Genomic DNA, 27,841 nt, shown 5'->3' with positions numbered 1-27,841 from the left:
AAGACATTTTAGCTTAAGTTTGATAAAAAAAAAAACTTGTGCGTCTCGGGACGCTCTGCAGATGTCGTATGGGTGAGAAAGGGAAGCCAGACAGTGAGGCGCCGTAACGCGTTACGAAGACTTCAAAAAAGTTAGGTATCGTTGAAAATATATTGTATAGCTCTAGGTATGTAGTGCAATTTGTATAGGTAATGCACATGTCTACATAGTATTTACGCGAGACGGCGGCGACGTTTGTATTACGTCGTATCACGTACTATGCACACACACACGCGCGGAGCTTTACGAGACATCCACACATTGACGCGCAGACACTTATATTCGTATTCACTACTCACTGATTTCATTCATATACAGAAACTAGACCTCTCTTTCTATCTCATTCATGCAAACGGGAACACCGTACGTGCGAGTGGAACGGGTGACGTCGCGTACGAAATGGCGTTTGTTGAACCAAATCGCCGCGTCGCGCGTCGGTCGAAGCGAAGTGTTGCTCCCTCGCGCAGTAGAGAGAGACGTTCGCGGCGTGCGTTGAGCGTTTGACTCGCGGGACTCATTGGTTCGTTATTGATGCTAAACTTCCACGATGGTTGATCACAACGAGAAACTGTTGCAGGAGTTGCTAAAGAAACCCGGAAATAATGTGTGTGCCGATTGTGGAAGCGAGGGTATGTCATAGTGTTGTTCTAGTGATTTACCTTGTAAGCGTGGTATTTCCATGGGGTGGCTACGCGGGGGGAGGCCGTGAGTGCGTCCATGCTGGAGTTCAGTGACCTCGACGTAAAATGCATTCAATGAAAACAAATCATCAACATTGAGCGCAATAACAATGAAATCAAGCGGATATAGTAAGTAGGCAACGTAAGAATACGTCTGTGAGGCCCATTCCGGTTAGTCTCTCAACTGAGTAATAAGGTTTGCCTAATTGAAAATTAATTTTGTATGACTAACAGACCCATCGGCCGACGGCGTGCTTTTACGCGATATTTTAAACTATATGAGCTTTTGAATTGCAACTGAAGCTTTCTCGATACTTCGTGTGTCGGAAAACCCAGGAAGGATATAGTTACAACATGTTTTCCCATACGTAAATTGGTTATATCCTATAGATAGAGTCATCATAAAAAGTCTTATTATCCTTTCAAACATTAATATTATTATGGAAAATTAAATATTCATAATTACTATAGAATAAAATAAAATATTTTATGTAAATCGTAATGATAAGTTAAAAAAAATATCTTTAAATTTTTATATTTGCGTGATTTGCGTATTTATATTCTTAAATTCCCTCTATCGTATATTTTCTTTTATTCGTTATTTCCCTTTTCGTTTGTTTATTAGGTAGGTAACTATCTACTTACTTCTATAGATTTTTAACAATCTAAATAATACCTACCCTCTTAAAAAACTGAGTATTACAGGGTAGATAAACATAATAGCCAACAAGGAAACATGTAGAGTCGCCAAATTTTTTTAATTTTTTTAATGTGATTTTTTTTGAATAACGAGAATTCCAGGGTACACTATCCTATGAGTATCTATATCGTTCAAGTATCTACTTACGACTTGTATCTAAATTAATAAAACATGCCTTATATATATTTATTACGTTTACATAAGACATGCCATAAATAGGTCTGCCCCAAATAGGTACGTTTACATAGTATATGGCCTAAATAGGTACATCTACATAAATATAGCTTATAGGAGTTATAGGTCGTAATAAAAAATTTAACTGTTTATAAAGGGAAAGAGACTCATTGAAACATAAAAAAGACCACACGGAGATTACGTTTACAGCATAATAAAAGATAAAAATACTTTTACAATCACTGAGGAACTCCAGACATTATATTATTATTATTATGGTTCAATTAAGTTAAGTTTTCGTAATGCATTTTATGTTGTAAAGTATAAAACCTACCCATTTGATTGCAGCAACATAATTATTAATAATATGCCGAAATTGTACAAAAAGTAACAATAGGTTAACAAAAGCTACCTACCTACTAGCAGGTATTATGGTATTGTTAAAAGATATTTTTAAGAAATATCTGAACTATTTAATATTTATATTTTGAGGAAAATTACTTTTTATAACTTGCTTTTTTACAACTTTACAACTTCCTGACAATGATGTTGTGATGTAAACGACTTCATCCAATCCTTGATTTTTCGAAATACACAGAACTTGAAATTTCAGCTAACCCACTGCACCAATTGACAACTGAGCTATCGAAGGGCTTAGTACTAAAAAAAATAAGTTTCCTGAATTTTAACTTTACGGTAACTTGATTAAGTTATAAATAATTAAAGAGATACGCATGCAAATAAAAATTTAATATTCGATTATAGGTACGTAGTTAACTCAAAAATTCGTTAAAATTTTAATAAGACCACACCGGTCGTTAATTTTATAGCATGATAAAAGATTGAAAATAACGTTTTATTGTGAAGAAGCAATGTAATATGTGGGCTATATGGCATTAATTATTATTCCCTTTTTAAAAATACCTACTTTAAAGCCTGTAAGTAACGCAATAAATAGCAAATGTAAAAAAGATTTGGCAAGATCTCCCGACATTTTGGCATATAACAGGCAATATAGGATTTTTCAGTGTTGTATTTGCCATGAAGTTGTCTAGTGGACCTAATAACTTCACGTTTAAATTATTTACGGCATATCATGAAAAAAAAATATAATGGTTTTTGTTAACAGTGTTTGGCACTGGCCATATCAGAAGTTCTATTTATTTAAAAAAAATACGTTTCCAGTAACAGTTTATCTTCATAAATTTCGGATTTGCGCTTATTTTAATCATATTTCAACTACAATGTACTTTAATTTGTATGATCATGGTCAAGGACAAAATAATAATTGTTATCATACGTACAGTATTGTTATAATATTTTGTGTAAATATGTATCTTCATTTATTTAACAAACATTTGTCATTAGACTAATTATAGTTTTTACGTAGTCGGAGATGCGTTTAACAGACTCGTAAATAAATTATGACAAAGGTCAAGGTACATTTTTTACTTACTACTTATAAAAACCGAGAATTTTTGTTTTGTATATTAAGTATTTGCAACAGTTTTACTTTTTGAGTTGTTTACCTTTGTTTGTTGTTATTCTATGCACCATTTCAATTCGATTTCGGATCCAATGTGTATATCTATCCATCTGTCTGTGTCTATCTATGCTGTCAGTTGTGTACTGTGTACTTAATTGGGATTAGATGAAAAGTGGTTTAATATTTTACGAGCGAAAAGATGGTCAAAATACCGAACTTTACCAAAATAGGTAAGAGTTTTGAGTGATTCCTGAACTAACTTAAAATTAACACAAACAAACATACCTAAACCCCGTTATTTTTTACAATACATACCATTATTTAGCGATGTAGGTACCTACGAAAGTATTCGGATTAAGCTCTAACAGTCTATCAGTTTAATTTTCGAGTACAGTAATAACAGTAACATAGCGGTTTAAATCGTGCCAAATTATTATGGTTTTCCTCATGGCACGGCTGACTCATTCCACACTGAGGCACGTCTAGTTGGGGTGCGACACCTACACTACATATCTATAGGTAGTCCATTTTCATACTTTCGAATGAGTCATACTGGGAAATGGAAATCAGTTTTCGCAAAGAGTTATATGGTAAAAGTGTTCTCGGTAAAGTCCCGTTCATTAAAATACAACTACATGCAAGTGTTATAAAACAAAGTCTGTCTGCCTGTCTATTTACGATAAACTTTTAAACTACTGAATGGATTTTCATACGATTTTCAAAAATTTTATTGAGTTATCCATGAAAAATGTTTACTTACTGGCTGAAATAAATGATGATTCTTGAAATGTTGGAAAAGAAAAATAACATGCGGTGCATATAAAGATTGACTTACCTATGTCATTAAGTTAAATAATACCAAAGTTTTCTTCCCGTGCGAAATCGGATCTTTAGATTTAAAATAAAAAGACAGTAAAAATACCAACATCAAGAGTTATTCAACATAAGTTCCGGTCAAATTCTTTCGGTATACGAGTATTTACCGATGTTTGACCTAGATTTGTGAGCATTATTAATTGTATCTTATTATATTAATTGCAGACAATAAAGTTACTGTTTTCTAAATCTTCTTAAGCTGTTTTTACCTAATTTACTGCAATTCTACAATAACAACCAATAAGACTTTCACCCAGATGAAAATACGTCAGCATTTGGAATAAGTCATTCAAACAAAAAAAACGTCGCAGTATGTGTTGTTTAATAATTGTTTTGTTTTGACGGCCTCCGTGGCGCAATAGTATGCGCGGTGGATTTACAAGACGTAGGTCCTGGGTTCGATCCCCGGCTGGACCGATTGAGGTTTTCGAGGAGGGGGCTTCGGCCGTGCCTAGTTACCACCTTACCGACATTTACCGATTTAGCGTTCCGGTATAATGTTGTGTAGAAACCGAAATAGGTGTGGATTTACATCCTACGTCTATTTTGCATCATCACTTACCATCAGGTGATATTGCATTCAAGGGCTAACTCGTAAATAATAAAAAAATGAAAAAAAAACGAGTTACCAAATGTTTGACCAAGTCTAGGTCAACAATTAATGCTTTATTGGTTAGCGATTATCTATACTAATATTATAATGCTGAAGAGTTTGTTTGTTTGATTGAACGCGCTAATCTCAGGAACTACTGGTCCGATTTGAAAAATTCTTTCAGTGTTAAATAGCCCATATATCGAGGAAGGCTATAGGCTATATATTATCCCCCATATTCCTGCGGAAACGGGAACCACGCGGGTGAATCCGCGCGGCGTCAGCTTGCTAAGTTTATAAAAGTCTAAGCTAAAATTGCATTCGAAAGTTTTCGCACTTATTGAACAAGTGTTAAACTTTACTAAAACCTCACAGTTTTCCTTATAGTGTGACTGAGTCATTCATCAAGTTATAAAAACACTTATAAGTCGTGGGGTGCGATGGACCCACTTTATACTTACTTGAATAATATATGAGTCATAGTAGAAGTGTCGCCTTTACTACGGCCTTGTCAGCCTCGGATCCGTATCGAAAGTATCACACCTATCATTTACAAACAGAAAAATAGAAACTTTATCAACTTATCTATTGTAACTGTACGAGTAAGTAACTATCAAATAACTTTTGTTGATAAAGATTAAATTCAATTTATATTTATTTGCTGAGAATACATAGATTAGCAGATTTAAATGTTTATTTCTGGCGTACAATAATTTAAAAAAAAACATTTTCGTTTGAAAAAATCACAAAAAAATAATATCAATCTATTGAAAATTTAGATAAAAATATGTCTCCTGTGATTTTATATCCATGTGACTGTGATTGTGAGGTCAAAAAAAATTCGCGTAAAAAAAACTTTCGTTAAACTTTATTGAATTTAAATTTATAATAATGGCTGAAAAACATTATTATTTTAGTAATGTGTGTTATGTTTATGTATATTTAACTAGTGAAATTTAGTTTTTCACAAATTTCTCGGGAGCCATGGATTTTTCCGGGATGAAAAGTAGCCTATGTGTTAATCCTGAGTAAATTCTATTTCCATTTCAAATTTCAGACAAATAGGTTCATTAGTTACGGCGTTAAAAAGAGCAAAAAACATCGAAACAAACATCCATACAAACTTTCGCGTTTATAATATTAGGAGAGTAAAAAGAAATACATGTATTCGTATTTAATTTATTTATTACGAGCAGACACCGCGCGGTTTCACACGCGTGGTTCCCGTTCCCGTAGGAATACGGGGATAAAATATAGCCTATATCACTCGGGGATCTTTCTATCTTCCTAACTAACTAACTATCTTCCCAACAGTGACATAGTTTTTCAAATCAGTAGTTTCAGAGCATATTTAATGCAAACAAACAAACAACCAAATCTTTCCTCTTAATAATATTAGTATAGATATCAAGATATTTCTGTGTTTGCTTACGTTGCGTTATATTTATAGTGTATAGTGTATTTTTTTACCTGGCAACACAATTTTCGGTCCATACACATACACTGCTTGTGTAGTTGTGTGTATGGAGCAAAGACATGGCTTTCATTCATAGACAAACATATGCACAACGTATAAATGTGTAGCTGCACCAGGCAATTATAATCTAGATATATCTACACTGAATTAGATGACCATAAATGGCACAATAACTTACAAAGCGCACAGAATACATTTTAGTACAGCGTCGAAACACAGCGTTTATGGGAGCGAAGATCATAAAAACACGCTACTTTGCTCAGCTTCCACGTGACACTTAATAGACCAACGTATTCATCTACACCTTTTTTATTAGATATCTTCGTGTAATTGCACATACTTGACATTTCCCACCAACTGTTCCCATCAATGGTGTGCAAAAAGTTACAAGCTATTGTGTATCGCCGTTAAACCTGTCATAGAGCAAAAGAAACGTCACGAAATAAGGTAAAAGATATCATCAATTTGAATAGAGCAATTTTAAACTTGATACATAGCCTTGAACACTTTCACTTGCTCCGAATGTGACAGTATTGTTGAATGGAGTGGATGTTCCACTTTTAAACTGGTCAAACGTTGGGGTATTTAATTCATACTGAAAGCGTGATCGGCCTCCGTGGCGCAGTGGTATGCGCGGTGGATTTACAAGATTCCTGGGTTCGATCCCCGGCTGGGCAGATTGAGATTTTCTTAATTTGTCCAGGTCTGACTGGTGGAAGGCTTCGGCCGTGGCTAGTTATCACCCTACCGGCAAAGACGTACCGCCAAGCGATTTAGCGTTCCGGTACGATGCCGTGTAGAAACCGAAAGGGGTGTGGATTTTTATCGTCCTCCTAACAAGTTAGCCCGCTTCCATCTTAGACTGCATCATCACTTACCATCAGGTGAGATTGTAGTCAAGGGCTAACTTGTAAAGAATAAAAAAAAAATCATAATAATAGGCGTGATTATCAAATAAGGCCTGCACGTACAAAAACTTATCTATCATTATGAGTATCTGTGATGAACTTGCCTGAGGTTACAGAAAAAATAAAGCCCTGCCTGTTGGATTTTACCCATTCATTCTTATATTCAGCCATTGACGATATTTTTTTCTGACAATCCTGCCCCGCTAGCCAAGTGACTCGTCGATCTAAGATCGCTAACGCATCGAAAACTAGAAAAATTTATGGGAATGACAGATCTTGATCACGTGACCTGTCCATAGCAAATGTCAATCCCATACATCTTTCTAGTTCCGATTTTCGAAGTCTGCAGCGCAAACGGCAGCGAACAGGTAGATATAAAGTCATTACGACTAGTTGGAGAGGAAGAGGAATACTTATTGGTCATATTTTAAAGACATGGCATGTATTCATAAAGAGCTCTACATATTCTGAATATGAAAAAAGAATATCAAATTATAAATTAGGTATTAAACGTATTAAAGCTGAATAAATAACCTTTTATAGTGAAACCACGTGAAACTACAAAAATACCTTTTATGTTCAGGTTGTAAAAATTGTTATTATTCAACACCATATTATTTAAAAAATATTATTTAAAACAGAGCAAATTTTATTCTTTAGAAGGAACAACTTTATTTATCTATTTTTTATCTCAAATAACATTTTTTTCCAACGAAATGACGAATCCAGGTGACAATGTCACTGTATTCTGTGGTAAGGTAGACCCCGCAATGTATTCTGTGCTAAGGTTCTCTTTGTAACCTGAACATCGTCAAAAGATGGACTCTACAATATTATGATAATGTAAACTTATAATTTGATTAATAATCTTTCGCCAAGTAACGCCTGCCTTTATTCAATATTTCTAAGTAGATTAGATCTAAGTATGAACGTTCATGATTCAGTTCTTTTACGATTTATATTTAAGCTGGTAGCAGATTAGATTTTGTTGACGTTTGGAATTACTTTTTACGATTCAGCTATTGCTATCATGAAAAGCTTCGAGGAATTTTTTACTTCATGAAAATTGGACGTAACGATAATTTCACCATTGAGTTTAAACATATGAAGCAGAATTATAGGCATAGCTGCATCATGATGTGAACAAACGCAAGTTCAAATTAGCTTCACTTGTAAAACTATGTAGGTATGTAAGAAAATCTTGGAATCTTAATTTGACCCATTTCCCGGTTTTCGATTAGGATGAAATTTTGCACACGCTCTGAGTTCTGATGACAATACATGACTAGCTAAGAAATGTCATTACAAATCCAATATGGCGGCCTCCCCAATCACTTTAACTATGTAGGAAAGACAAATCTTGGAATCTTAATTTGACCCACTTCCCAGTCTTCGTGTAGGATGAAGTTTTGCAACGCTCTTGAGTTCTGATGACAATACATGAATAGCGGCCTCCCCAAGATGGTGGACTGGCTGTTTGAAATCCGACCCCACGATATGGATATCAAATGAAAGAAAGGGTTTGCTGTCAGGAATACGAAAAAACGTCCCGTGACTTAAAACCAATATTTATAATTTTTAGTGCGTGCTTAAAACGTATTTTTTTTAAACTAATTAAAGTTATTACGATTCAACTTCAACTGAAATGAAAATTCATCCGAATTAATTATACCGCAGGAATTTCACGGTGATGGTATGAAAAATCGCACTTGCGTCATTGATTAAGGTAAAAGCACAGTAAAATGTCAGACAGGACATCCTTATTTATTAAATTAGTACTAACTACTAAACCAAAATGAAATATTCCAATGTTATTCAATAAGTTTGTTATTAAAATAACTTTGCGGTTGCGGTTAGTACGCGCAAACAATTTTATAATAACTTTTTATGTTAAAGTATACAATAGTATTTGTTTGTTTTGTCATTAGTGATGACAAGCGTTAAATAAATCATCATAATTATCAACCCATATTCGGCTCACTGCTGAGCTCGAGTCTCCTCTCAGAATAAGAGGTCAGGCCAATAGACCACCACGCAGGCCCAATGCGGATTGGCAGACTTCACACACGCAGAGAATTAAGAAAATTCTCTAGTATGCAGGTTTCCTCACGATGTTTTCCTTCACCGTTTAAGACACGTGATATTTAATTTCTTAAAATGCACACAACTGAAAAGTTAGAGGAGCATGCCCCGGACCGGATTTGAACCCACACCCTCTTGAATCAGAGGCAGAGGTCATGTCCACGGGGCTATCACGGTTAAATAAATAGTGAATACTAAATAACGTCACTGGAGAATTACTAACAGTAGGTTCTACAGTTGGTATATTTCGTTTATGTCATCTAAGTCTATAGTTAACGAATTGGCCACCAGAATATTAACCATCCATGTGTAGAGTTTGTATGGATGTTTGTCAATCTTTCACGCAGAAACTACTCAATGGAATTAGCTAAAATTTAATATCCTTTATTAACACATATGCTATAGGCTACTTTTTACTCTGCAAAAATCCAAAATTCCCGAAGGATTTGTGTAAAAACTGAATTTTACGCGGACGAAGTCGCGGACGTCCACTAGTATTATTCATATCTTATTCAAAAATGCTGCAATAAACAAGAAAGCAATATTATACAAAATTCTACTTCTATTATCTATTAAATATTATAAAGCTGAAGAGTTTGTTTGTTTGGTTGAACGCGCTAATCTCAGGAACTACTGGTCCGATTTGAATAATTCTTTCATTGTTAGATAGCCCAATTATCGAGGAAGGCTACAGGCTATATATTATCCTCGTATTCCTACGGGAACGGGAACCATGCGGGTGAGCCGTGCAGCTAGTGTAAAATAAAGTGATTCATATTGTAAACATACAATAGTTACTAGTAGATGTTGCCAGTTTGTCCGACTGTTGTTTACTATAAGTCGTCTATGCATGCGAGTATGTTCCTTATTATATCAGTCGATTTGTTTACTAGCACAAGGTCTTTTACTTTTAACTAAGGTTAACATAATACCTATCGTCTTATTTAGAAACAGCTGTTATTTTCGGTCGTCTTTTTGAAGACATCAGGCCTCCTGTAAGGACTATAACACAAATGACATATTATGACATTATCTAAATCCTATAAAACTTAAACCACCAAGATCCAAACGTCATAATTGGCTACCATACTTTCCTATGGTGGAAAATTTTCTTAAAAATAAATAAATAAATTAGTCTGGCAAACTTTCAGCTTTCATATAATGATGCTTGAATTAATTGATGATGCATCAATTTTTCCTCCGATTCCGGAGTTTGTGGGTTCGAATCCGGTCCGACGCATGCACCTCTAACTTTTCAGTTGGGTTCATTTTAAAAAAATAAATGTCACGTGTCTCAAACGGAGAAGGAAAACTAGAGAAAAAACCTGCATGTCAGAGAATTTTCTTAATTCTTTGCGTGTGTGAAGTCTGCTAATCCGCATTGGGCCAGCGTGGTAGACTATTGGCTTAACCCCTCATTCTGAGAGGAGACTCGAGCTCAGCAGTGAGCCGAATATGGGTTGATAACGCATGTATGATGCATGTCTGGCTATCAGTCTCTTAGAGGGATATAAGAGCCTTACTACAAGCAGGCATTTGTAAGACCATTGTTACAATTTTCTCACGAAACACTAACATTGTATGGAAGCATACAAGTTGAAAATCACACGAGACGATCCACCTACAACTGTTATGACCAAAACACCGTGTTATTTACGTTTGAGACTAGAGAGAGGCCACCTGCGCGTGTGTGCGTGCGCCGTGACGTAGTCGTGTCGGTGAGTTAGTAAACACATGTAACACTAGTTTGTACTAGCGGCTTTGCTGGCTAGATCCGGTTTAGTCTATCTTGTAAACGCGAAAAGTGGCCTCTTACATCACATAAGTCGATTTCAATGGGCAGGGAGTGTCATGTCTATAGCATATATATCTTGGCAAATTCGTTCGTAACACTCCTGATCCTGATGGACCGCGCAGACCTTTCCCCTTGTCGCCCGCAAATCATGGGAGTGTCATCAACGAACTTGCCAACCTATAATCTTTGCTCACCAACCCCAACAGTCACTATTAAATCTCACACGTTTTGGGAAGAAAGATTTTTTAGAGAGAATATTTACCATATCTTTTAAATACGAGTATGTGCCAAGTCGGAAAATAAAGTGTTAGGAAAGGTTTACAACATTAGTCCAGCGAGCGGGGATCGAATCACAATCATGGTGATGAGTCCGGATCTTTTATAGTGTACCTATTGAAGCTATAGTACCATGTTCTTTTAGGTCACACTACAAGTTTTGCGTAACTTAAAATAACATGTTTTATCCAAAATATTATGTTTATTGCTTTTAAACACCTCTTGTTGTGTGTCTTTATGGGTTACTTGGGATAGGCGGGGAGAGTAACTTGAGAGTCCGCTAAAACTGGGTAAACAAATACCACTCAGCATTAACACTCTTTTGATCTTCAAGTGGAATTGTATAGATGGGACCCGTAGCTGAGAAAAAAACGCAATCATTTTTTTACCAACGTTTTCGCCTGCCTCACTTTTGTTGGCCTGTTCTCATTTTCACCCATTCGCAAAGCTACTGTTTTTTTTCTCGGGTTCAAAACAATAAATCCACGTTTCGTCTCCTGCGACAATGTCATGAACAGCATTAGAATGTCCGGGGTCGTACTTCAGTAGCGTCATGTAAAGAAACTCGACCTCTCTCAAATTCAGCATACCATCGCCTTACGTTGCTAAAACAAGGTGCTTCTCTCCCAAAAACATTTTGAAAACGAGTAGCATAGTCTTGCGGAGAGAGAATACTTTGAAAATCATGAAAAATCTTTTCGACTCAATTCCATTTTCGTTGCGTACGTAGAACTTTAATGTGATAAAAAACTATTGACAAATGATTTCCCGCCAATTTTTTATATTACAAAGAAGGTTGCAACGTTTAAATAAATGTATATGTAATGTAATAAGCCAATAATTACTATGGTGAAAGAACTACCGGCTACATGGTACCTAAAATATATAATAAAATTGAGTGGCTCAAAAAAGAAAGGGAGATCAGTGAAGGAGTCCTCAAGAAGAAATTAAAGAAAGTTTTCCTTGGGGACCCCATCACTGATGGATTTACTTAATAGAAATTGTTTTGCACCTTTTGTATTTTTTTTTTGTATTATTTCATTTTATAATATTAAATTCCTAATTACCTTAGTTTTAATTATCTTATTAAAATTAGATTTAGCAATTACTTTTAAAAAATAACTAGAATAATGAGCGTCAACTCGCCAACAAACTGCCTGTACAGTTTGGCGAGAGTATCGATTTGTAAAATAATTGTTATATCTTATCAATAAAATAAATTAAAAAAAAAAAAAAAAAGTATCATACAAAATTCAAATAGCTCCGATTACATAGAAGTGCAAAACTTTTAGTGTGCCCCATGTAGTATCTATTAATATGTTCTTACAATCCTCGCACTGGACTCTAGCAGAGTTTAAAGTCCCTTAGCCGACCCGTTAGTAAAACATCATCGCACTGAGACTGCAGTCTCATTAAGGAACCAGGAAAAACACAATCAGAAAAATTTATTGTGCGTAGTAAAACAAGGCCAATTTACTGACTTTGACGTATGTGAATTGGCCTTGTTTTACGCCCGCGACTTTGTCCGCGTGAATCCCTACCCCTACATTAGGTAGGTTCTAAACCCTCGGAAACCCTTGTAACTTTTATTTTAATTTTTCGACTTTAATGTTTTTTTCACCAATTAATTACCTGACGTTTCAAAAGTGCGTGTAAACAAAGTCTAATTTAAATAAATATTTTTTGACTTCGACTTTGACAGCCAAATAGGTTCAGTAGTTCACCAGTGACAGATAGAAGTCTTCGCATTAAATAAGTACGGATTAACGTACAGACAAGCGCATGACAAGTTTCACAGTAGACGCATAATGATGCAAAATCTATTTTGGCCAAACTAAACCTGTCCCAGTGTGACGCGGCAGTAAAATGGAACGTCGTGGGAGTGGGGCTGCACTCTGCAGGACAGAAGTTCTATTTCCAATGGACCCTCGCGGTGAGACACTTTTAATTTGCCTCACGTCCACAACCGCGATAATGTTACCATGAATGTTTACCACAAAGCGGGACACGGTTATATAGATTTTAAGCTATTGCTTAGCTTTTATCGCGGGCTTTCGAATCAAGAAATTCCGTAACGAAAATAAACCTAACACCCAAGCCGTGCATCAAGTTATTCGACGTTGTCATATCGACTCAACTGGACAGCTGATTTCAGCTCAACGTAATGAGATTCTTTATTTTTCTTTATTTATTTATTTATTGGAGTTTACTCCCTAAGAATCGATTTTTCTTAAATAGCCCCCGGTATGAAAAAAATATGGGCAGTAAAATACGATGAACGAATGACAGTGTTACGTTTTTTGTGCGCAACCTATTCTGCGCACCTTTTACCGTGCTGCGGAGCAACATACTAGGTGTATGGTTTAGACAGTCGATCTGAAAGAGTAAACTCCATTCGTGCGTCGGAGCTGACACGCACTTTTTTATTATTTTCTAAAGAAAAAAATACTGCATAAATAAAATAAATAGATAATTATAATTGCTTATGTTGATAAAAAATGATATGCAATAGCTTTACCGCGGCTGTTCCCGAGTGCCACATGTATTTTTTTTTTTATTTATTTGCTGAGAACACATGTTCGGCCATTTCTGGAGTACAACAATTTACCTACATATAACATGAAATAAAAACAGGGAAGTAATATTCTTGAATTTAAAGGAATTCTTCTATACCCGGGCTGTTCGATTAAATGGTCCGTGTGTAAGCAAAACTGAAAACTGAACAGTGCTGTTGAACTGACAATCTAATCAAAATATCATTATATAAAACTGAAGATCTTTAGCCCGCATTAGATGCTAGAGACAGCGGGCCCTGGCACTTTTATACTAAAATCCCCTCAGTGCATATTGGGTGAATCCGGCATCTCCATGGAAACTTGTGCCGTTGCATCATTTCATTCTCTTTGTTGGAACAATGTGTTTATTTTTTTATTATTGAAAAAGAATACAATAAGTAACTTAACTAACTTATCCTAATAACTATACAAATCATGTCCACGTGGAATGGTGGCAAGAATACTGGCTGCATTTCCGCGCTGGACAGCCAGGCTGGGGCTGAAAATGAGCCAGCCCTTCTGCTGACTCACCAGTCGACGCAACTAGCCGCGTAGAAATGATTCGGTATTTTTTTTTGGCACTGCGACTCCATGGCCCAATGGTCTTTACGACAAAAGGTACAAATATGTTACTCTCAGTCAGAGGAGGCATTATTATGCCACTTATGTGTTTATTACAAAAAAACAGTAAAAGTATCAAAGCGGGACAGTCCTGTCAAAAACGCGACGTATGGACACGTTACACTATAATCACTTCATTCATAGGTAAGGTAGCTTACGCACACACGCGTATCCAGCGGATGTGGCTTGCGTTTGCGTTCATTTTTTTATTGATTTGTTTGCTAAGATATCGTACTCGAACGTACTTGGTTCTTTATGTTGACGTCACGAAATGTGTTGTTGTAGATTATGTGGCAGTTTATCCGATAACCGTACAAGTAAACTTACTGTATCGTTACATAGGAATTTACCTATATGTATAATACACGTCATATAATAGTCTGCGAATTCGTTCGTTCAATTCTTTTTTTTTCAAATATAGGTAATATTACATAAAATGTGTCTACTTTATCTATACTAATATTATAAAGCTGAAGAGTTTTGTTTGATTGAACGCGCTAATCTCAGGAACTACTGGTTCGATTTGAAAAATTCTGTCAGTGTTAGATAGCCCATTTATCGAGAAAGGCTAAAGGCTATATATTATCCCCATATTCCTACGGGAACGGGAACCACGAGGGTGAAACCGCGCGGCGTCAGCTAGTTTAAGTATATGACATTTCATATACCTATATGTACTGTATAAAAATGATAATATGCATCATACAGATTTTCATCAACCATTTCATAGTTTGTGGATTAATTATGTCAATTAAAATATCCTTCCAGCCATACGCAGTGTGAATTCATACAGTCAGATTCGATCTAACTTTTGACGTGACAACGTCTTATAAATTGGTTTGCCGGGTGACACTTCAAGAAACTGCGTTACGCTCCGCTCACGTTATGCGCTCACAATGAGAGCGAGTGAATAAAATTTTGTTAATATGAAATTCAGTGCGAGATTCTTTGTATAAATTAATGTTTTAAATATAATTCTTTGTATAAATAAATGTTTTAAATTGTTACTATTATTTCATCCTTCTTCCTACTATACGAATTAATATTTACATTAAAATTATTTTAAAGTCGTTGTCACGTAAAACTTTGGCCCGTATACCGACTTTACAGGCAACCAATTTTTTTTAATCTAAATTCTCTCAGACGCACTGCATAAATAGCTTATGACTAAAAAGAATTCGTCATGTTCCCAAAATCCTATGACTAACTTGTTATTTAACTTACTTCTACCTATACTATCTTCACTATAGAGTTTGGCATTTTGTACCTGTATATTGTTTGGCATTTTGTCGTTACTTAACATAAGATGAGTTATCTATACAGTTTTAACTTTATTGGAAAAAAAGAAGATTAATCCGACAAGACCATGGGCCTAGCATGCGAAGAAGTGAAGAAAAATGGACAAAATTTCCACAACTCCGCCAGTTGTCCCAATCCAATATTTTTAAATAGACATCAATTTGTCTATTTATCATCACGAGAAATGTCGTTGGACGCATGTTAGTACTACAGTAGAGGTTTTACACTAGTCTTGAGCCGCCGGCTCCTTGCAATTAATTCGATGTCGTCGGCCAACACTATGTATATATCTAATAACATCTTGGGACCCGAACGTCCATCGGCTTTCCAAATTAGGTATCTGGCCATTGCAACCTAAGCTTTGCAACTCGTTGGTGTATCAACTTTAGTTCTTCTGCGAATATCTTTATTACTGATTGTAACACGCAGAGTTTTATTTTAAATATATAGATTAAAAAAAAAATGGCAATTATTCCTTTTATTCTCCAACTCGCCGGAAAATATTGTGTTAGCACAATCGCACACTGAGTAACTGTCCTTATTGAGACCGTATGTCATAACTGGCATCACGCACAGTTACAAGTCTTTCGCCTTCAGTTCAGCGATCAATCAGATCCATATGTCATCAATGGCAACACGCACAATTACAAGACTTTCGTCTTCAGTTCAGCGATCAACCAGATCCTTAAGTCATCACTGGCATAACGCACTATTACAAGAATTTCGTCTTCAGTTCATCGATCAATCAGATCGTCTCGAAGTTTCGGATCCGTATGTCATTACTGCCATCACGCACTATTACAAGACTCTCGTCTTCAGTTCAGCGACCATGTCTCGGATTCGTATGTCATAACTGGCATAACGCACTATTACAAGACTTTCGTCTTCAGTTCAGCGATCAATCGGATCCATATTTCATCACTGGCATCACGCTCTATTACAAGACTTTCGTCTTCAGTTCAGCGATCAATCGGCTCCAAATGTCATGACTTGCATCACGCACTATTACGAGACTTTCGTGTTCAGTTCAGGGATCAATCGGATCCATATGTCATCACTGGCATCACGCACTATTACAAGACTTTCCTCTTCAGTTTAGCGATCAATCGGATCCGTATGTCATCACTGGCATCACGCTCTATTATGAGACTTTCGTCTTCAGTTCAGGGATCAATCGGATCCATATGTCATAACTGGCATCACGCACTATTACAAGACTTTCGTCTTCAGTTCAGCGATCAATCGGATCCATATGTCATCACTGGCATCACGCTCTATTACGAGACTTTCGTCTTCAGTTCAGCGATCAATCGGGTCCATATGTCATCACTGGCATCACGCTCTATTACGAGACTTTCGTCTTCAGTTCAGCGATCAATCGGGTCCATATGTCATCACTGGCATCACGCTCTATTACGAGACTTTCGTCTTCAGTTCAGCGATCAATCGGGTCCATATGTCATCACTGGCATCACGCTCTATTACGAGACTTTCGTCTTCAGTTCAGCGATCAATCGGGTCCATATGTCATCACTGGCATCACGCTCTATTACGAGACTTTCGTCTTCAGTTCAGCGATCAATCGGGTCCATATGTCATAACTGGCATCACGCTCTATTACGAGACTTTCGTCTTCAGTTCAGCGATCAATCGGATCCATATGTCATCACTGGCATCACGCTCTATTACGAGACTTTCGTCTTCAGTTCAGCGATCAATCGGGTCCATATGTCATCATTGGCATCACGCTCAATTACGAGACTTTCGTCTTCAATTCAGCGATCAATCGGATAAGTATGTCATTACTGACGCACTGTTCGAAGACTCGTCTTCAGGCTGAGGAATTTTAATTATGCTGGCCGATTGGCGATTAGATGTGGAGTGTGCGATAATATAATAACATTACCGCGTCTGCGGTAAACAACCTCGTGACGAACACATTCCATTGTTCTCCTCTAATGTGAACCGCTGGGGACGGACACTACTTACTATTCGTTGTGTTGTAAAACCACGTAAAACGGCCTTTTTATCGCTATACTAATGCTAATGGTCAGCTGATTTTAAATGATTACCGCCGCCCGTTAGATACATTTAATACCAGATCAACATTATTCTTCTTAATGTGCCTCTCCTTTACCAAAGGTTGGCGGTCAGCTTCCTAAACTTCTCCTTGACTACTGCTAGGCAGAAAAGTTCTCCTTTATATTCTCATTCCCTTATATTTCGCTGGCAGGACTTCTTCCTTCTTTCTACTCTTTTGCCTGCAATCTTGCACGTTAGAATTGTTTTAAGCATCTTCATTACCTGCCTATTTTAAAACCCACTACGTGGCCTCTATTCTTATAGTACATGGGATATGGAGCTTACACACCACGATACTCCAATGCGGGTTGGTAGGTTTAGGGGTAATAAATTTTAACGATTACTATCAAATGCTTATGATAATAACCGAAATCTATGGCATAAAATGCTCCGCGAGGCACGGGAGTGTAACCTTCCCAATTCCGATCTGAGAAAAAAAGTTTAGTTACCCCCGACTTACGATTCAAACCATAGAAATAGATTCCTGTTCTGAGCCAAGAACTCAGGGCCCCGCTGAGATCTAAAGCCTAGAAGGCTATATATTGAAGAACATCGCGATGTGCATGATGTCATGCACATCGCGACCACCACACGATCAGATTTATTAATTTTTATCGGATGTCAAGCTATTAGCGCTGCAGGCATGTGGGCTTGTTGGATGGTGAGTGGCTAGCATAAGAAAGTACGTTCTTAACACAAACATTTCGGAAAAGAGAAAAGTATTCATAAAACAACACTGTTTTACATAAAAATAGATAACTCACAATACACGCGATAGATATTTTGGCAATGAATGGAAAGTCAATAACACATTATCACAAGGCCAGAGGCCTTCGCTGGTCCCGTAATAGTCATTTGATAGACTTTAAATTAACGGTAGGTATTAGATATCTAGGATTTTACTATTTACTTTTTACTTGAATTTTTGGTTAGATAAAATATAATTTCTGCAACAGTGGTGTCCACATCATAAAATATGATGTCTATCCTGGAGACTCGTATCACATCACATCACACTAATATTATAAAGACGAAAGTTTGTGTGTAAGTGTGTATGTTTGTCCCTCCTTTACGCTGCGGCTACTCAAGCGATTTGGGTGAAATTTGGAATGGAAATAGATTTTACTCACGATCGACACATAGGCTAATCCCATGGTTCCCGCGGGATTTGTGAAAAACTGAATTACACGCGGACGAAGTCGCTAGTTAAAAATAAATACAAATTCAAAATTAATTAGTTAATAGACCTTATTTACCGGAATCTATACTTATATTATAAAGCTAATAAGTTTGTTTGTTTGAACGCGCTAATCTCGGAAACTACTGGTCCAATTTGAAAAATCCTTTCAGTTTTAGTTAGCCCATTTATCGAGGAAGACTATAGGTTATATTATCCCCGTATTCCTACGGAAACGGGAACCAAGTGGGTAAAACCGATTATAAAAATCGATATATTGTAACTTTGTCATCATCCCTATTCCAGATCCCGACTGGGCGTCATACAATCTGGGTATATTCATCTGCATGCGATGTGCTAGCATCCACCGCGGCATGGGGGCCCATATCAGCAAGGTGAAGCATCTAGAACTGGACCGATGGGAGGACTCGCAAGTGCAACGCATGAAGGAGGTTGGCAACATCGCTGCAAAGAACAAGTATGAGGAACGAGTGCCGCCCTGTTACAGACGACCCACGAAGAACGATCCACAGTAAGCTCTTTGATTTTTTTTTTTAATTTATCTAACGACAAAGTGCACACCGCACGCGATAGCGCAATGGTGCACCGGGGTCATCAGGCGGGTTTTAGGATGCAGGCGACTCCAGATCGTTGTGTTTGGAAGTCCATGCAAGAGGCTTATGTCCAGAAGTGTATATAGACTGTTACAGACGACCCACGAAGAATGATGCACAGTAACTCTTTGATTAGTTTTTTTTTATTTATTTAACGACAATCCACCTCTGCACCCGATAGTCCACCTCTGCACCCGATAGTGCAGAGGTGGACCGTGGACGTCAAGCGGTTTTAGGATGCAGGCGACTCGAGATCGTTGTGTTTAGAAATCCATGCAAGAGGCCTATGTCCAGCAGTGGACGTCCATCGGCTGTTAAATGAGCATGTTGATGAATGACAAGTTAGTTCTTAGCTACGATCTCAGATGCAGTTTAAGATGGAAGCGGGCTTATTTGAAAAAAGTGTAAGTTTATTTGACATCGGTCGATTGTTTCGATGTTTCGAGCCACATTTTTAACTGCGTAAACAACTGTCATTTTAGTTAATCCTTGCCTGGCTACCTGAAGATAAAACAAAGTTGATTATATTGAAAAATAATTTTAAAAGTCGTTTTAGTAGATATCTAGACTACACAACAACCTCACAAACTTTACCTCTTAACAATGTCAAACCAGTTCGATGATTCCGTTTGCGTAATGTCAGCCACTGCCGATCAAATAATCTCATATGCCTGCAGCGCTAACGGCTTGATGTCCGATAAAACTGATCGTGTGTGATCGGCAGTGGCTGACATTAATTTCAGTTTTCACTAATCTCGCAGGATTTATTTTTCAGGATATTAATCCATTAATGTATACCACATTTCAGCCAAATCGGTTCTGTAAATACGCGATGATACTTCTACGGTGGGGATTGAACCTAAGATCTCTCAGTTTTGAGTCTGTGTTTAACCGTGGAGGTATTGAGACTCAATAGTAGTTAAACATGAAAATCCTCTAATAGAGATAATATAGGCTTTCGAACTGATGGTAGAGTCTCTACAAATAGTCAAAGGTGTACGTTTCAAAAGAGCTTGTCGGTAAACTAGGCCTTCGTAAAATTAAAATGAACTTTAAAATCTGTATTTTTTTGTTAGGACAATAAACAATAAATAGACATAAAAGACATAAATCATTGTATCTTGACCTACATAATGCACTATCTCATAATTTATCAACTCCCATAGAAACTTTACCGAGCGATAAGTGTGAAAACAGAGTAAAATAAACTCACTCCTTATCTTGTAAGTTCTGTTTTGTGGTTGTTAGACCGGTCAATTTAACACCTAAAATATATGTAAAACTACATAAATTCTCATAAAGCTGAAAATTGGTAAAATTGCTTAAAACATAAATAAAAAAAAAATTGTGTTTGTGCGAATTTTAGGACTTTTTTTATGTGTAAAATAAAATAAAATATTTTTCTGATTAAGAATTCATGATACTATGATTATAATTATATTTCATAATACAAATCTCGGTTACCTCCGTTATGTGATTATTATCAGAGGCGAAGGAAATACCACTTTACCAGGTGGAAATTTCTGCTTCAATCATTAGTTTTTACTAATGATCTATTCTTATTAATGGCCCAGGCCTAGGATAGCTACAAGTCTAGGCCTTTTTATTTATAGGCAAGGGGATTCGGGATTCATATCCCCTCTCTTGGTAGCTTAGATCCCCCCAAGCTGCTCTAATGCAAGTTCGCGGGTTCAGGGTGTATAACTGAAGCACGGGGATTACCCCAGCTTTCCAACTCCAGACTGAGAATTTCTCGGAAGAAAACATCGCCATTTCATAGCCCGACCCAGAATTCGAACTCTAGATAGAGAGATATTTATCTATGTATACAAAGAGGCCTCTAAAAATACAAATACATGCTAAAAATCATCAAAATTCTGTCATTGAGTTACGTAATACCGTAACAATCAAACCGAAATTCTAAAAGCCTTCTTTCATATTCGGCTGACAACAATTTTATTTGTAGCTGAATTCACAGAAACCGACACAAATCAGCCCATCATTATATTGTTATTCAAACATCTTCATTTGTGTAACTCAAACAATGTCAATTGAATTGTTACTACACGTGTAAAAAAATGTAAAGACGTAAGTGTAAAACCAATATATACTCGTGTAAACCAACGTCTTTTCAATGTGTAATTTCGATTATTACAGAGTTTTGATCGAACAATGGATCCGGGCTAAGTACCAGCGTGAAGAGTTTTGCCACCCCGAACGTCAGAACTACCTGTCAGGGTCAATGGAGGGTTTCCTCATGAAGAGAGGCAAAGAAGACAGCCGATACCAACTGAGAAAGTTTGTTCTCAACGAAAACGAGGACACTTTGAAGTAAGCCGCAAAAACTTTAACTTTGCTGTTGATTCTACGAATAATGCCTGATTTACATTGCGAAATTTAGTTTAATATCAAAACAAGCTTGCATAAATTCTGTTGTTTATGATTACGTCAGAATCATTTCGTGGATTTATCGGTGAATTTTCAGTTTTATCTTTTACCTATTTGATACCTTGACCAATTGAGAGTTCATGCTGCTCTGATGCTGGTTAATTAATATTTCAGATTTTTGGTAGTTATGTTAACGACAGTGTCTAGTAATGGTATACTACCAACGGTTATTGTAAACTTCCTGATATTTTCACGAAATTATCAATAGCGCATTTATTTTTACTGGAATTTGTGACTGCAAGTTTCATTGTCAGTTACATATTATACTATAAAGTTTTAACAAAATAATGAAACAGTCTTATTAAGTTATTAGAGCTGCAATATTGAAACAGAATACCAGCAACATTTGTTCACGAAGTTCGAACATTTGATAATGCCATATTTATTCCGATACTGAACATTTTACTGTATCAATTTTAATGCTAATGAATTTTCCTGAAAGCTTACAGTATGTATACAGTAATAAAAGTAGTTTCGCAATGTAAATCCGGCTTAAATTATCTTATTCTCTTATACATGACACAGGATGTTTTTGAAACTGTAGAATCAATGTGCAATTATGATGTTTAATGTCAATTTAACATGCATGCTGTTTAGTTCATCGCCATATATCATTTCAATGTTTGCCCATCACACGCAATCAGAGATATTTACATCGACATGTATTTGTGAAATCCGTCTTAATCCAATTGCTTTTTATTGACATACATTCTAACTAAGTATCTATTACGCGATATTAGCCACTACAGAAAACTGCGCTCACAATGCGATTTCGCCAAGTGATGAAATAGTTAAATAAACTGTAAAGAGTTGTTATTTAATCTGTTAATACTCTTGCCAACAATTGCGAATGTTGTTTACCAAATTCTCGCGTTGATAAGGTTGATAAGGTGTAAAGTCCGTTTTGTACTTTTGTCACAGTTGTTACAATGTTTATCATGGGCTTGATAAAATGAGATTTATGGTTTGACGTTAAGGAGCACTTTCGTGCGGCGTCAAGGGCGTTGACTCTGAACGAGCCTCATTTGTCTGTGGTGTCTTGTGACGTACGATTTACGAAAAGTTCCACACCTCTGTGGCTACGTCAAGAGCCTACAAATATTTGTCTTCGCTCTACGTAATTCTCCTAGGTTAACTAGAATGACTGCTCTATGCGCAAATATCGCCCGTGAAACTAGCATTACTCAATGTTACGAAATACTTATGAAATTTAGATTTATTATATTTTTATTGCACACAATCAGAGCACGTATTAATCATGATAACGGAGACGAAGTAACGAAATTTGTAATAATTACTCCATACGACATTCGAGTAAATTTTAACAAACTCTAAGCCGGTTAGCAATGTTTGTGGTTGTAATAAAAAATTCCAAAAATTCCTTATCAGCTCAATAAAGATAATGCATATTTTCATTCAAATATTCATTGATAAATTTAAAAAACCTATCACAATTACGATAAAAAGGTCTGTCACGTTCCTATAAAGTTGGCCTTTAGTAACTTATATATTTTTTATTATTTGTTAACTGACTAAAACAAACAAGACGAATATGCGACCGACAAAGACGATAAACAACAAATTATTTGCAAGAAATAGTACCTACTCGTACTACTGTGCCAATAAAATGCTATTACGTTTCACTTTGGATTGGTAAGGAGATGGTCCATTTCGGGTCCACTCTTGTACTCCGTATCATTAAAATTTAAAAAATACAAGGATTTTATTAAAATCTAAATAAGTAAATATTTATAACTTAATAAAAAGAAATAAATAAAATTAAAACTAAAGTTTTGAGTGATATCAAGATGGCGCCTTTAAAGCAACTATGACATGACAATTCACAACAAACGTCAAAACGACTACTGCATTGAAAACGTCATCAATCCGCTATTAATACCCATATTAGTGTTGCATTTCTTGAGAGAGATTGAATATTATTTCGAAAGAATTAAAGTAAATTCGTAGATTTGTATAATCAGAAATAGTTAAAAAAAATATTTTCTTTTATTTCCGCCAGGGTACAATGACTGATCCTGGGCTCCATACATTTTGGGCCATCTCCTTTTAAATATCTAGGAATTTTTAACATTTGTAAGAGGTATTATGTTGAGTACTAATACATTTATTAATAATACCAAAAACTGGCTTAGACAGATCCAATTTTAAAACGCTTGTTTGTCATTTCGCTCACATCAATTGTTTATTTAGGATTTCTTTTCTACATTACGTAGGAGAAACAAGTTATTGATTATAGACATCGGACTAAGTCGTAGGCGTATAATTGTTACAATATAAATTTCGCAACTTCGCTTGAAATTTCAAGTGCCATCCCCTTCACCGCCTTAGGAGTTACAAAATCCTAAGTGCTAAACAACTGGGGAGTATACCCTTTTAAACGAAAAAACGTCAAACGTCTTCGAGTAATCGGTGTACATACATAAGTAATTTATTAGTTTAAAAAACTAAAAAAAACGCTTTTAGCACTGTCTTAGACGTCCGTCATATTGGATTTAAGTCACGTGACTATTTTTGTCGTATTCCTGACTGCAAAGCCTTTTATTTGATATCCATATCATGGGGGTGTATTTCAACCTTACTGGATTTGTAATGACGTTTCTTAGCTAGTCAGAACTCAGAGCGTGTGCAAAATTTCATCCTAATCGAAGACTGGGAAGCGGGTCATATTAAGATTCCAAGATTTTCTTACATACATAGTTAGTTACAAGTGAAGCTAATTTATCCGTGTTAAAAAGAACAACATACCGATCTACTTGAGAATCTCCTCTTTTTTGAAGTCGGTTATAAAGTTTCATGATGTGTAGTGGGTTGATATGTATGTAGGGCAAAGAAAACTATCAAGAAAACACAAGAAAATCTTAACAAAATTTCCAAGAAAGCAATGTTTTTACATCACTGCGAATGACGCAAACATCTATTGCTAGGCTTGGCAAATTAATTATAATCAGGTGAAAAAAACACACGTCAGATCCTACATTCTTCTGATGTAGACGTGCGCAGAAATGCTGTAAACTTGTTATTACGTTCGCCTAACTACATAGTACTGACGTGTAGAAGAGTTACACATAACTATGTACTCGTAAAAGTAGTAAAACTGACGTCAGTTAGCCTACGCGGTGCCTACGCAAACCTTGCACAGTGATTGCCATAGACGTAAGACATTCTACGCCATGGTTACACCATGTTAGAGAATAGTAGGTATTTTCCTTTGCTACATAAAAGATAAGCCTACTCGTAAACTGAAAGTAATATTGAGAATTGAATTTATGGGAAAATATATCTATACTAATATTATAAATCTGAAGAGTTATTGTTTGATTGAACGCGCTAATCTCATGAACTACTGGTCCGATTTGAAAAATTCTTTCAGTGTTAGATTGCCCATTTATCGAGGAAGGCTATAGGCTATATTTTATCCCCGTATTCCTACGGGAACGGGAACCACGCGGGTGAAACCGCGCGGCGTCAGCTATTTATAAGTATTTAGAAAAAAATCGAGATGTTCTGACGCAAGTGTTACATTTACTAGAAGTTTAAGGCCTTTAACCATGTTACATATATGTATAGATAATCTTTCTACAAACGCTAACGCTTCGAGAACTTCAATTCGAGAAGTTAAAGCTCCAATGGCTCAATGGTAAAGGGGGCGGATTCGTCACTGAGAGGTAGTTCGATCCCAGCCCGCTGGCCTATTGTGTACCTACTCTTAACACAGTCTTTTCGACTAAATGTAGAGGAACAGGTATTCTATTCTATTCCTTCCTATATCCTACTAATATTATAAACGCGAAAGTTTGTATGTTTTTTGGATGTTTGTTACTCTTTAACGCCGCTACTACTGAAGCGTTTTAGCTAAAATTTGGAATGAATAGATTTTACTCTGGATACATAGGCTCTCTGTGTCCCGAAAAAAATTTCCCGAGATTTGCAAAAAAACTGATGATTTTGATGATATGAATGTTTGTTACTCTTTCACGCCGCGACCACTGAACCGAATCACCTATCAATCAGATAGATTATAGTCTGGATTAATACATAGGCTACTTTTTATCCCGAAAAAGACAGACGCGCACTCCACGCGGACGAAGACGCGGGCGTCCGCTTGGTTATGTATAAAAAAAAAGATGGGGCAAATAAGTATTAAAAATGGAAATGATACAATGATATGTTGATCACGTTACCTATCAATAACGGATGTCAGTCCAATACGTTTTCTATTTACATGCGTTAACTATTGTAGAAAGAGAATTGAATGTAACATGGCTAGATGCACACTCACAGCTCTATTAAACGCGTAAAACACAATACATGTACAAATTTACGAAAGGTAAGTATCACGATGATTGTTATTATTAGTATCTTGTAGTTCGACGTGGTTACCTATTACCCAGTAACATTTATTGACTCAATCTAATGCACGCCATTGACGATCAATTATTCTCACGTTTCTTCAGCACCCACGACTATAACTGATCGTGTATTGGTCGCTGCGTGCAAGGCGGCTCGACTTATGAAACGTCTTCGCTACCGTTTGCGCTGCAGAAACGTGAGAATAATTGACCGTCAATGGCGTGCATAACAGAGGGTTAGGGGCGTCAAACGTGTTTTGGGGGATTAGATTAAATTGTAGTGTAACTATATTATAGATTGTACAAGTGAAATCGTTCTTTTTCATTTCCTATATTTTGTCTTTTATTATTTATCTTTTCAATATGATCAATAGTCCGTTTGCCCGTCAATTAGTCTAAAAGACTCCGTGGGTATGACGATAGCAGGCGGGGTCGATCATCGAACCCGTGACTCTCAGTGTTGAATCCAGTTCGTTCAACAAAAAAACTTTATTCGTTAGTTGCGCTAAAACTAAAACGCGACTTCGGTGATCGCTGATGAGGAGTTTATAAAAAAAAATAATCAATCCATATTCGGCTCACTGCTGAGCTTGTCTCCTCTCGAGTCTCCTCTCAGAATGAGAGGGGTTAGGCCAATGTCACGCACACAGGCAGAGAATTAAGAAAATTTTCTGGTATGCAGGTTTCCTCACGATGTTTTTTCCTTCACCGTTTGAGACACGGTTTATTTAATTTCTTAAAATGCACATAACTGTAAAGTTGGAGGTGCATGCCCCGGGCCGGATTCGAACTCACACCCTCTGGAATCGGAGGCAGAGGTCATTAATTAAAAACCATGCTTGGGTAAGCTACAATTCATTCTACAAGCGCTCTATGGCTATAGTAAGTCAATTCGGACTTTAAACAACATCTCCCTATTTTAATTATTCATTAATTCAAATCATTTCTTGCGTACATAATAATTATAGTATTCTTCCTTTGTTTACGCGTTGAAATATTTAATTTTCTTTAAAGTTTTTATTACATTAAATCAATTTAGCTCGTAAATTATTCATATCATGGTAATGAGTAGATATCATTAAAGACGTTGAACAGTCTTTCCATTATGCGTTTTATCGTGGATTAAAAAGTGGCTTTTGTCTATATTGTATAAATATGCAAAATACGCAGTTATTCGTATTTGTACAAATGACACGTTTGAATTTGAATTATTGTATAGGTGTTTTTAATTTCTTGTCGCATATTTGTTTTAGCTAATAGCAAGGCCAATTCGAAGGTGACCAATTAACAAACAAAACAAAAAACAATGTTTTTATTATTTGTTATACAGGGTGCTAGGGAGCATTTCCCATAACTCTGGGGTTATATTCTTTAACAAAAATAATTCAAAATGTTCACGGAACATGTTGTGATGTGACGGGTAGCAGCAACAGTGATTATACCATTTTGTGGCAAAGAAACCACCTCGGTCAGGCCGCAGGTCCCAGGACTTGCGACATTGGGAGTAGGTTTAAGGGATCCCTTTAGATCATCGACATAACCTTCCCTGCCCGATATGTTTTCCATTACCCACACAAAACAATTTATGAT

General features: G+C 36.4%; 1 protein-coding gene across 2 annotated transcripts in view; it reads left to right on the top strand.

Annotated features, from left to right (window-relative positions):
• Positions 1 to 479: 479 nt before the first annotated feature.
• The window catches only part of LOC112044725 (arf-GAP with dual PH domain-containing protein 1), a 41,540-nt gene continuing 14,178 nt past the window's right edge, over positions 480 to 27,841 (top strand). Inside the window, exons 1-3 of one of the 2 annotated variants that reach the window (XM_052885722.1) lie at positions 480 to 668; positions 19,126 to 19,351; positions 21,591 to 21,764. In XM_052885722.1, the coding sequence (XP_052741682.1) occupies positions 587 to 668; positions 19,126 to 19,351; positions 21,591 to 21,764 (482 nt within the window). In that variant the 5' untranslated portion in view covers positions 480 to 586. The remainder of the gene's footprint in view (positions 669 to 19,125; positions 19,352 to 21,590; positions 21,765 to 27,841) is intronic. The other variant, XM_052885723.1, reaches the window with a different exon arrangement.

The sequence above is a fragment of the Bicyclus anynana genome, chromosome 15 (genome assembly GCF_947172395.1).
Source record: "Bicyclus anynana chromosome 15, ilBicAnyn1.1, whole genome shotgun sequence".
NCBI classification, from domain to species: Eukaryota; Metazoa; Arthropoda; class Insecta; order Lepidoptera; family Nymphalidae; genus Bicyclus; species Bicyclus anynana.
This window is presented reverse-complemented; position numbering and strand designations above follow the sequence as displayed.